The 12,708-nt window shown below is 44.4% G+C and overlaps 1 protein-coding gene across 3 annotated transcripts in view; it reads left to right on the forward strand.

Annotated features, from left to right (window-relative positions):
- PIAS1 (protein inhibitor of activated STAT 1) overlaps nt 1-12,708 on the forward strand; it is a 51,827-nt gene that overhangs the window by 13,944 nt on the left and 25,175 nt on the right. For all 3 annotated transcript variants that reach the window (XR_002119087.3, XM_085234258.1, XM_085234259.1), the window contains exon 2: nt 5,595-6,039. Coding sequence is in view for 2 of the 3 variants with exons in the window: in XM_085234258.1 (XP_085090384.1) it covers nt 5,595-6,039 (445 nt within the window). In the remaining variant the exon portion in view is untranslated. The remainder of the gene's footprint in view (nt 1-5,594; nt 6,040-12,708) is intronic.

Consider the following 12,708-nt stretch of genomic DNA (forward strand, 5'->3'; position numbering starts at 1 on the left):
GGCAAATCTCCCCTTTGCTATACCAGCAGGTTGCTGCCTTTGCTCCACTGAGAGAACATTTGTGCAAAATACAAACAGCCCAAAACTCCAAAGTCAAAGGAAAAAAAAAAAAAAACAAACCAAAAACAAACAACAAAACAGAAGAGAACTTTTAGTATGAAGGTATTACACTAAAAATTGTCTGCTTGGATTGCTTGTTGTTACTGGCAGCCAGGAGGCTACAGCAGAGGAGGTGGTTGGTCTGTTTTCTCAGGTGCCAAGTGATAGGATGTGAGGAAATGGTTTCAGGTTGCACCAAGGGAGGTTCAGATTGGATTTCAGGAAGAATTCCCTCCTAGGGAGGTGGGCAGGCACTGACCTGGGCTGCCTGGGACTGGTGGAGCCCTCATCCCTGTAGGCTTGTGGGAGATGTGTAGATGTGACACTTGGTGATGGCACTCAGTGGGGCAAGTTGGTGGTTGGGCTTGGCCACGTGGAGCATCCTTCCAATCTGGGTGATTCTAATGGAGTTCTTTGCACTGCTTGTTCTGTGGAGTTTGGGGCAGAGCTGAGTGGTTGGGGTGTGCTCAGCTGTCACGTGAGCTGAAAGCAGCACAGCAGCAAATTGCAGGACCTCCTGGCCAGAATCATAGAAACCTTAGAGTTGGAAGGGACCTCTGAAGGCCATCAGTCCAACTCTCCCACAGTGAACAGGAACGTTCACGGCTTGGTCAGGTTACCCCAGGCCTGATCCAGCCTCACCTTGAAAGTCTCTCAGAAGCTCTTGCAAGCAAAGTTCCATGCCTTTTGGGTGACCTTTTCAGTGCCAGAGAGGCTTCCTGCTCTTGGAGGGTGCTTGCAGCTGAGGTGGGTTCTTTCAGGGTTGGAATGTTTATGTTGAAGATGCTCAGCCGTAACATTGGTAGCAAGGAAGCACATTGTTTGTCAGCACACTGAAATAAGTAACACCTGGTGACTTCAGCTTGGCAGTGTGCTTTTTTGCTAGCATGGAGCTAGTGAAAATCATGAATGCGGTGTCTGACCTGAAGCCCACAGCCACAGAGATGCTAACAGTAGGTCAACCCGGGCCGCTTTTGGCGTTTGCAGCCGATGTCATTTTGATGCATTTTTGTGTGGATTAGAATCACTTTTAATTCCAGGGAGGTGAATGTGGAGTTCTGCTCATATGGCTGTGAAATGTTCTTTATCAGCACGGATAAACTGGGCAAACATAGAGTATCTCTTAAACCAAAGAAACCCCATCTCCTTGTGTGTGCAATAAAAGGCAAATAACATTGTACCTGCCATTGGTTTGTACCTATTCTTTTAGAGCTGCCCCGCTTGCCTAAACATTGTATGTATCACACTGGGAGGCAGCTGAGTTTCTCATTATGAAAACCAATTGCCTCCTTAAAGGTTGCAGTGTGTTGCATATTTATGACCATTCTTCTGTGCTTTTGCCTCCCTTCCCTTTTGAATTACTGTGACTTCAACCTTTTAGTATTTTGGTTGCGTTAGACAAATGCAGGAAGTTACAGCCTGTCGTGGAGGCTTCGGCTCCCATGAATTGGCTGTTCCACTCCCTCCTGTAGGTTTTCGGTAGGCTGGTTTCATTTTATACGGTTGAGCCCTTTTAGTTTCCTCGTGTAAGTCTTGCAGATAGAATTTAGGACCCAGGAATGTGCCTTCACAGAGGTAAAAGTATTCCCATCTTTTATGATCTGTCATTTTCACAAATTGTAGGTGTGTGGAAACCCAAGAGCTCAGACTGTGCGGAGGGCTTGTGTAGCTCTTTCTTCTCAAGAAGATTTATATCTGGTTAACCAGGCCGCTTGTAGCATGCAGGAACTCTCCTCTATTTTTACAGCTGGATATCGGAGGCATACTGAGATTAATTCCAAGACCATTTCCATACTAATCTAATGCTTCCTAGTTGCTTTTATTTGGGAAAAAGGATCGGAATCTTTTTTCTTCTTTTACTTCTCTCATCGTCAGACTAGGGTGAGGCATTCCATTTTCTTTTTTTCCTCCCTTCAGCGTTCATGTTGATGGTTAGGGAGCTGAGGAGGACCTGTTGCATAGCTCTAGGCACGCCGTGCGGTGTGGTACCCAGCCAAATGCTGCCTGTTGTCCTGGCAGATCTCTTGGATGTGTTTTGGAGCTTGTTCACAGCTTCAAGTTATCACAGGCGTCCGGAAATAACTTGTTAAATTCTCCAGATAGATCCTGGGGCTGATTATTGGAGCAGTAACCCTCTGTAGAAGGCGTTATTTGCTTGTTGGGGTTCCTTGTGCTGCTGCTGAGGGTGGTTGGGCACTGCTTTGTAGGCAGCATCTTCTGACTGCTGTTTGTAACTAGTTTTCAATATTGTCTGCCTTGCTTCCCTGTTGATGTTGCTTAATTTAATTAAAAGAAAGACAAAAAAAACCCAGCTTACTGATGCTTGCTTTTACCTCCCAGGTCAAGGTGTCTTTCCTCCCAGATAAGTCCTTCCCCCAAAGAAGCAGAGGAGGGAGCAGAAAGTAAAGATTCTATAAAGACTTCTCTCTGTTTTCTTTCAAACAGAAGTAGCAGTAAATGGCACTTAATGTTGATGGCTCTGTACACATTTGTTCCCTAGAAGTTAAGGTTCCTGGGAAAGTGGTTATTCTGCCTAAATAGCGTTTTTGAAACAAAAGGGTTTTGTTTTGTGTCGTAGGTGCACTTCTCCAAAGTGCCATGTTTGTTGATGGAGATGTTGTACTGGGTCAGGAGCTGACACTGCAGTGTGCACTAAGCAGCATGTAGTTTTTTGTTTCATAGCCCCGCGGTGGATGTCTTGGGTTTTGAAAAGAGAAAAGTGTTCCTGTTTGCCTGAGATGTGTCCAGATGCTTTGGTTGGGTAACTTGAACAGTTTTTGTATCTGATATGTGGGTGCAACCTTTAAAAATGCAGCAGCTCTTGAAACAGAGCTGTAGGCAGAACGTCCTTTCTAATAAGTAGATGCAAGAGGGAAGTCGGTGGGTGCCTTAGGGTGATGCCCATGGATTGCTTCAGCATCCTTAAGCTGTTGCTTTTTTTCCAGACCGTACTGGTTACCTAAAGTAGGTGTGGGAAGGATACATCCTTGTTTCCTCAGCCAGCAGCAGTGGTGCAGTGGGAGCAGGATCGAATGGCTGCGTGCCTGCCATCTGGCTGCCAGTGCCGTGGCCCAGATTTGGAAACAAGCAACCGGGAGGTGGGAAAGCAGTGGCTTCACGCAGTGCTTCTGTGGGCCTCCTGCCCGACATGTGCAGTTGGGTGACCTGTGATGTGAGGCAGGGAAGTGGAATCCAAGTCCTGGGGGAGGGCACATGGGTGGCGGAGTGCATGCTGCCAGGCAGGCAGCCCTCGTGACTCACAGCTTCCGTGCAGGAGCACGTGCTTGTGTTGTGCTGTGCTGTGCTGTTGAGCAGGAAATGTCAGATGGGTGTTCATAGATTAGAGTTACCTTCTGAGCTCTCTTGAAGGCTTCACAGCAAGTCAAAACTGAGATGAGTTGTGTTTCTGTAGAGCTAGTTTTCACACTTGGAACAATTTTCCTGCTGTCCTCTCTCCGTGGACTGTAGTTGTTACCTTAGTATGACAGGTACCAAAATGCACAGTACCATCAGAGCACCCCATTGGTTTGATAGCGGGGTTCATCGTGCATGGAACCAGCTTGTGGTCGCACTGCTGCCTCACACTGCAGTTCCACAGCAGGTGAGCAGCTAAATTAAACAGCACCCACTTCTGTGCACTAGTGTGAAGTTGGGAGGAATGTGCATTTACCTGTACTCTAGGCTATAACACCAGGTTACCTGTAGTTGCAGTTTGCAAACTAGTCTTCAGTCTTTGATATCCGTGTTTAACTTGAACCAACCTCAATTTTTATTTATATTTTTACTGGCTACTTGTTTTTGCATTAGGAAGAACTAAACAAGCACTTTATATTGATAAACAGCCAGAAGTAGGGGCAGCTCTCTGCTACAAACTCCTAGTGCTGTTTCTTCATTGGCTGTTTCCAGTTGGTGCATCTGCCAGTGCTCTTAATATTGCAAACAGCGTTTTTAGTGTGTTCTTCTTTTTAAGGAATGTTTCAGGGTGGGGAAAACATGAGGAATTTTATTTGTTTTGGTTCAAGTCTGGCTGCACGATGGGCCCTGCTGTCTGTGTGCTTATTTCAAACTTCTCCATAAGTTGAGAGATGGAGAGCATCCAAAATTTAGCAGGAGTTTCTCATTTAGCTCAATTATTCCTTATTCCTCTGCATTTTTTTGCAAGCTGGGCCTGCAAGTTTCTAGCTGTACAAGAACAGAGTGACACTGAGACCGCTGCTGAGGAAGTGGTGTTTATAAATGCTGATGGTCACAGACAGAGCCCTTCAGCTGTAACTCCTCATTATGTTGAAGAAATGTTTGTTGAGCATTACAGTGTTCTCTTGCATGTTTCAGATCTGTTTGTTTCACTTTCCTTTCAGCTGTCAGTGCCTCAGAGTGTAACTGAAATGCCTTGTTCTTCCAAGACACCCCTGTTCTTCATATGGAAGATCCAACTAGTTGGTGGTAGTGATGGGTTTTAGGCATCTTGCTTTCATGAAATTTATTGCAAATCCAGAATTCTTCAGGAATATCATTTCAGTTTGTCATGGGCTGTGTTATGGTGAATAAGCCACTGACAGGTACTGAAAGAAGTTCTGAAATAGAACGCAGACTTGTAAGTTGGCTTTCTGGCTCTGCCTGACGTGGGGAAGTACTTGGTGTGCACAGGGGATTGCTGGTTGCTCTGCTTTGCATGGTGTGTTTCTCAGTTCCTGGAGAAGTGAAACAATTTACAAGTCCTGCTGGTTTGATTCATTAACTATTGGGGGGACAGTGAAAAACTGCTTAAATAAAGATGCTATTGAGTAGAAGGCGCACTGGGCGCCGTGAACCAAAACAGAACGTGCAGCTCTGATGAGAGAACAGATTGAGGATAAGTGAGGAAATTGAAGCTCAAGGAGTTTCCTTTAACTCAGTAATGATCATGTGGGGCTAGGCAACTCAAATTATAATTACCTCTTTCTATTTCTTTAAGCATCAGTCATTTCTCTCCTTTCCTTTGAACCTGTGTGGAATAGTTAAGCTGCATGGCGAAAGTGAGAGAGGGACTTAAAAGTGAAGTAGGGCCCTGGAGTTAAGTGCTGACACAGCTTTCAAGTGCAAGTAGTGGAGACGTGGATATATTGGCAGTGTGTGACTTCTAGTTCCTCTAGCTGCAAGTCAGAAGAATTGTTAACGTTGTAGATGTTAGCAGAACACTGATTAGAAAGTAGTTATGCATCCCAATGTTATTTCTTGTACTGACAAGCTGTCCTTGTCTCAGTTTTTCCCCAGTGTTGCTATCCTGAATTGCCTGTGGCAAATGGAAATCCCTTTAAAAATTGCTCGTTACAGACTCTCTAAGTAGATGCACCTATCTAGTCCTGTTCTCATTATATTTCAGTTCATTAATGGGAGAAGAGCAACGGTCGTGTGCCTTGAAGAATGTTCTGCTTAACAAGATGAAGCTACATTCTGATGTTAGCGCTTAAGATGATGAAACTTGAATACTAATTTTTTGTTTTGTTTCTTTTAAGCAAATGGTTATGAGCCTTAGAGTTTCTGAGCTGCAAGTACTTCTGGGCTACGCAGGGAGGAACAAGCACGGACGAAAACACGAACTTCTCACGAAAGCACTGCATTTGTTAAAGGCTGGCTGCAGTCCTGCTGTACAAATGAAAATCAAAGAACTCTATAGGCGAAGGTTCCCCCAGAAAATCATGACACCTGCAGACTTATCCCTCTCCAGCGTACACTCAAGCTCCATGCCAGCAACTTTGTCTCCATCTACCATTCCACAGCTCAGTTACGATGGCCACCCCGCCACGTCACCATTGCTCCCCGTTTCGCTTCTGGGACCTAAACATGAACTGGAACTCCCCCACCTCACATCTGCGCTCCACCCTGTCCATCCCGACATCAAACTTCAGAAGTTACCTTTTTACGACTTGTTGGATGAGCTGATAAAACCTACCAGCTTAGGTAAGCTTGCGTGTTGTGATCGTGTTTGAAGATGGACTTTTTTCTAGTAATGGATGAATTAAGCTGCTAATGCAGTAACTGGTTAAATATTGCATCACAGCAGTGTTTAGAGAATTGCTATTTTTGGTAACTTTGGGAACAGATTGTTCTATGCGGAGAGACATCTTACGTAATGCTCATTAGTTGCTTTAGCTGAGCCATTAAATATGGTTCAAAGTTCCGTTATATTTAAGGGGTGAGCTTGAAAAGAAACAATCGAACCATAGAAAAAGGAACTTTAAAAAAGCAAACAAACTCCACAACTGTTTAACTTTAAAAAAAAAAAAAAAGAAACAAAACAAAACAAAAAAACAGAAAAAAACACACACAGAAAAATCCCCCCAAACAAAGCTTAATTATTAAAATAAATAAATAAATAGTACTCCAGCAACCTTGAGTTTGTACGGCCCACAAAGGTCTTCTCATCTGTGCTGGGAAGGAATGCTGTGCTATTTGCCATGATCCCTTATGGACTGAGTTTGGGAAGACTTGTGGTTCTTCAGCTGTTGTGGCTTCTTTTGTTTAACAGTTTTTGTACCAAGGTATAAATCACTTGGATAGCTGCTGAGCACCAGATGATGCTTACAGAGCGTTATGTAACAACGTGGGTTTTTTCTGGCTCTGACTCCACCTTGCATTTGTGAGCACGGCTAACTTTTAATACTACTCCAATGCAATAGTCCTGTTGATTCCTGGAGAGGCTGCTTGTATGTTGGAGCCTTCTGCTGTCTTGAAATCTGGTGAAGGCTCACAGTGAGAAGAGCTAGTAGGAGGGGGAGAGTTGGGAGGTGGTGGGGAGTGAGAAGATTGTCCTTTGCACAAGAGATTCCTTGTAAGCAAACGTGAGCAGGTAGTTTATGTTTGTAGCCTGCACTGCCGTGGGGCTGACAGGAGTCTGCTGTGTGAGCGAGTGGTGGTTGTCTGCAGGCTTCTGCAGCACGTGGCACAGTTGTGTTTTAGCTGTTGAATCTGAGACTCTGTGAGAAAAACAGACTGCTTTTGATAGTCTCAGGTTCTGGTTCAGGTATTGTTTTCAAAGGCGTGCTGTATCTGTTCAGTTCTAGTCTGAAGTCTGATGGATTGGTAAGCATTCCGGGCGGTGTTGGTGGTACAGGACAATTAGGTGCTCAGAATGTGTCTCATCACTTCTACATTGTAACTACTTAAAAATAACAGTCATCTCAATAGTACATCCTGATGCAGGAGTTATGGTTTGCTTTTAGTCCTAGATGTGGTAAGAAGACTTTTCTGTCAGTGCTGTGCCTGACAAACCAGCCCTGAATTAGGAGATCGTAATTCAAGCTCTGTCATTTCTTATTGCTTGAGGAGTTTGTCTACAATAAAAGGTTTTTTCCCCTTTGTGGTCTCTGAGTGCCAGGGTAAGAAAATGCAAGTGGGTGAAGCTCCAACCAAACAATTGAAATAATCTCTGCTGCTTTCAGTTGGTGTAAGGGCTTGTTCTGGGCTTTTATTTAGCATGTGCATCCCGTGCTGTTTGTCTGAGGCAGTGCTGTTTAAAAAAGCTGTTTCTTCCGGAGCTTTTTGGGAAGAATGTTTCAGTGTCCATGGGTGTGAGAAACAGTTGTTTCCTTTTGTAGTGGAAAGCAATGCTTCTGCAGATTGTAAAGTTGCCAGCTTCAAATGTCATGAAGATGTTTTAAAGTAATAGATGTATATGTCGACTGGAGAAGAAAAATAGTGACTGGATTAGTAACCAGGGATGTGCAGCTCTGTGCGCTATCGCAGAATTGGGGGATGGTTGAGGTGGGAAGGGATCTCTGGGTCCTCCTGGTCCAACCCATACCCAAGCAGGGGTACACAGAGCAGGGTACCCAGGGCCACATCCATGGCAAAACAACTCAGAGCCCCTGTGTGTCATCTTCATTTGTGCATTTGTGAATACTCTACTAGAAAAGAGCTTTAAGTGATATTTTTTAATACTTGCCCTAAATGGTTCGGACATTCTTTTCACTGTGGCAATGCATGGCTTTCCTCAAATATCAGATTTCTTGGCTCTCAGGTTTTGTTCTCAAATGACAGATGCATACTGTGAACATTCAAAACTTTGTCGTTTGGCCAATATTTTGGGATCTCCTGCGTGCTTTTTCCTGACAGGTTCGTTACAGGATGGTTATAAGAAACTTAGATTTTTCTTCATTTCTTTGCACCATGAGAGCTAAGAGATGAGCTGCTGAAGAGTTTTGAATGAATGTCTCTGTTCTTAAAATAGAGCCTGTCAGAATGGTAAAAGTACGTGGGGATGAGTGCAGACTCCATTGGTTTGAGGATTTTGGGATTCTTCTGAAAGAAGTCATTACATATAAATTCAATGGATCATATCTTTGGATCTGATTCTCTCCTGGTCTTTCCCTATTCAATGTAGGGCTGCTTGAAGGATTGCCTGGAGTAGTCTTCTGTGCCATCAGGAAGTAATTATTAATTTGGAAAACAATAATTTGACAAAGCTTGGGGGAAGGGAGTTGCGCAGCAGGGCACTTGAGTATGCATTCTGTACCCAAATATTCTGTGTAAGTAGGCAGTATGCAAGCTAATGTGAATAACAGATAAGGAAATTAAATTTGCTAACTATTATTTTTAATGTCAAGAACAAAAGGAGGAAATGGATGTTACCTTCTTATACTTGCTTCCTCAAAATGTAGCTCTGAACTGCAATAAAATCTGCATGCTGACAGCTAGGTGGGCAGGATTCATTCACAACAGGGAAGAAAACGTAGTGCTTTATCAACCCCCCTCCTCCTCACCAGCAGCAGTTACTGAGGGTCTCGTCTCTAGCATGGCTGGCTGAAATGGCTGTCACAAGCTAACGTTACAAGGCTGTTGGCTGTCTTTATTTCTGTTTTCTCTGCAGCAACACACAAAACCCCCAGCAGTGAGTAGGATGCTCCCGGAGTTGCCTAACGAGTTGAACGTGTAAACACAGCCCATGCTACTTCAACCTGCTTGTCTCCGAACAGCTGACAGTAGCACCTAGATCCAGGTGGTGGTGGGACTGCTCCTGCTGCTCTGCTCGCTTAGGTGCCTTGTTTTGCTTCCAAGCGTTCCAACTGCATAACTCCTACGTAGCTTCTTGGAGCCTTGTGGCTAGTGCTGCTGGTCGTGGCTCTGCTGCCTGGGCTGCTGGAGGTGACAGCGTTTCTGCGGTCCTGTGAAGGCTGCCAGTAGCCTCGTTTAGCTGAAAGGAAGAGATCTCTGCAAATGGCAGCAGAGCTGTGGAATTTGTCCATCTTTTGTTAGTCATCATCCTTGCAACACTGAGTAAGAGCCTGTATTGGATATTTTTGTGTATGAGCCAATTCAGGATACTCATTCTTGTTCTGAAGGTGTGTGGTGGTGGATGGATGTGTACCCTGAGCTCTTGCAGCACTAATGAGAAGTATGAGCACCCTGCCTTGTGCTGAACAGCCATTTCATGTGATTATATGAAGATGCTTTGGAGAAGGAGATCCCATTTGGCCTTGATGAATGTATGAAGACTCCTTATTATTTTGACCTATTTTTTTTAATAGGAATTCCTTTAAGTTAGAGAATCTTGCTTGTTAGTTTCTTAAGAGAAGCTACAGCTTTCACTTAATTTTATGTTCAGCCTTCAGTCGGTGTACATGCACTACTAATTGGTTATTTTTGAAGAATAGGGCCAATTTTCTAAAAGTAACTTCTATCACACCGATAAGATCTCTTGTGTGGTAAAATGTTTACTATGAGATGAGTAATGAGTACCCAAATTCTGCCAGCTTATTATGGAAGGGACCTTAGATTGTTAAACAACATCTTAAAAATACTTCTTGTTACAGCATATGCCATTCCTAATTGCTTTAGCTATGTAGTTGTTCCAAAAAACATTGTAACTAGGCTACGGGTCTTTGTTTACCTGTGTGTAGTGGAAGATTAACTTTTTCTTTTCAATTTAAAGGATGAAGGAGGTTATGGGCTATTCCATTCTGTTTTTATGAGGCTGTCTGAGCTCCACGTGGATGATGGTCCTATGATTTGTTTGCTGTGTTTCCATGCTAAGTGATGTTTAAAGCACTGAGCCATGGAAATGGGAATTTTGGCCCACGCATCTCAGCCTTCTGGAAGGAGGAGGCAACAATGAGGTGTTCTGGGCATCACCCCCACAAAGCAGCATCTCCTGCCTGCCAGCACCCGTGGGCTGTCGCCATCGGGCAGAAGGAGCTTCTGTGGCTTTGCTCAGGTTTGTTTAGGTCCTGGTGGAATTTCTTCATCTATGGACTGTAACAGGTTTCTCCAGAAGTCCAATTTCTCCCCTGGTCCTGCCCTCAGAAGAGCAGCTCTGGCCTGCTGCTCACTGGCTGGCAGTCACGCTCCCAACTTGCATTTACACTGAAACTTCTTTCACGTGTGATTGACCATGGTTATTTGGACATGGCACATTCCTGAAGGCAGAGCTTGCATCTGGTCTGACCAAAATCTCGAGTGTGGCTGTAGTTCAAGTTACAGCTATTAAACAATTAAACAAATCAAAGCAGCTAGAAATCTAGGTTGGAAACTAGCAGAGTTTTGTTTGGCAAGTGTTTCACCCTTCCATATATCAGCAAGCTGATCTGCTGCTCTGTGCAATCAGAATCATGGTTTATATGAAAGTCACGCTTTTACTGTCTTCTGTGTTTGTTATTTTTTCAAATGTTCTTTGTGGGAGGAAGTTCAGCAAAACCCTGCATTCTCAGCCCAGGCCGTTCTGACTTCCGGCTCTGCAGCTTCGGGTTGCGCAAGGAGGAGCTGGAATCTGAACTCTTGTTTGTGTGCTGTGGCAGAGCAGAGCTACGGCGCACTGAAGTTTCTTTTTTGGGCTCCAGTTCTATTTGCATGTGGCCTTCTTCAGGTTCACATCTGAAAGACTCTTTCCGTAGTTAGTTTCTCTTAATGTTTTTAAGTTTTGCACAGCTGTGCAGCTCTTGTGCTGCAAGAGGGGGAGTGTAATTGCTTACTGTTCACCTTAGCAGATGATTGTTGGCTCCTCACACGTGGAACTGAGATCACCCTGGTCCCAGGATCCTGCAGGATGTGGGTGCTTTCTGATGCCACAGCTCTAGAGTGGATGGATCTAGAAAGCTACCTCTTCCCAAGATCAAATTAGGCTATCTTTTTGATAATTAAAACTTATAGCGGAAGGAATTACGGCAGACCACACTGTTGATTCAAAGTCTGAGTAATCCATTAATAATCAGTGAATAAACCTTGGGGTGGCATCCCACTAAGGTGCTTTGAGGCTTGGAAGTGTTGCTCAGGTATCGTGAGAGGAACCTCTGCTATACACATTTCCACCTGCAGCAAAGACACGGGTGTCACTTACCAGCAGCATTTCCAGCTTCCGTGTCTTGAACGGCTTCGTTCACTTGGAATCTTGATGCTTTAGTCTCCCTTTAGTATTCCTTTCTGAAGGAGGTGGTGTGGGTTGCTCTAATTGTAGGAGAAGACTTAGTAGGGGTTCTTATCTGATCATAAATGTTGAACTTACTTTTTGCCTTTCTTATTAGGATTATAAAACTTGATGCTGTCTTGCTGAGACCAAAAATATGTTAGAATCAGGATAGGCAGTGCTAGCAGCTTGGAGTGCTTCACTGCTGCTGGTGCTCTTAGGAGCAGAAGCTAAGTTTTTTCCAGCCTGCATGGCAGAAGGTGAGTCCTAGGGTCTACATTTAGGTGTGCGAGTAAATCAAGGGACTTAGCAGGGTGTGAAAGATCCATGATGTTCCTACCCCAGCAGAGGAGATCTGTGGGCCCAGCAAGAGCAGTGGTGAGAGGTAGGATGGAAAGGAGAGAGTTCTGATGCTGTTGGTCAGCACTGGATTGGCCTTAAAGGTCTGCAGGAGTCTGTGTTGCTCAGAAATGCTGTGATATGTGGCTGATTAAAAATAATAATGCCTAAGTACGTGTCCAGCTGCACTGGAGGTTTCAGCTGATCTATTATTTTCATACAATATATAATGAAGTGCTGTAAAATAAGTGATATTTATGAATTAATTGTAGCCTTTGGATTATTTCCAGGCTATTTTTGTGTACGTATGTTTAGGCACTGATTCAAATAATGCTCAGAAGCAATAGGCATAGCTCCATTGGGAGTGGGAAAGGCAGGGAGTAAAGAGGGCTTAACTATTAAAAGCGGTGACTTAAGCCAAGTGGAATCTGGAAATGATCTGAAGAGAGAAATGCTGCAGAATGACCAGAACCTGAGGTCAGTTTTTCATCGGTTTTAAGCCCAAGAACTCAGTACTGCCATTTCACAGTAATGCCACGTGTTCTCGAGTGCAGTTGTAACCCTTGGGAGTGGATGAGGAGCTGGCCACTGCTGTCAGGGGAAGAATGACTTATGTCTTTACAAAAATACATCTTTGTGAAGAGTTTTGATGTGCTCCTTGGTGTCTGGCCCAGGGTCCTTCTTCAACTGGGCTTGACTTGGCTTTTGTCATCAGCAGGGGGCTTAGGTTGGATCTAAGGATGACATTCTTCTCAGTGAGGATGGAGAAATAAGGGGAGGCTGCCCAGGGAAGCCGTGCACACCTCATTCCTACAGGTGGGCTAAGGCAGGTTGGACGGAGCCTTGGGCAGCCTGCCCTGGGCATAGGGTGGCTGTGTAGCGGGCAGCAGGAG

This window comes from Meleagris gallopavo, chromosome 12 (genome assembly GCF_905368555.1).
Source record: "Meleagris gallopavo chromosome 12, MGAL_WU_HG_1.1, whole genome shotgun sequence".
NCBI classification, from domain to species: domain Eukaryota; kingdom Metazoa; phylum Chordata; class Aves; order Galliformes; family Phasianidae; genus Meleagris; species Meleagris gallopavo.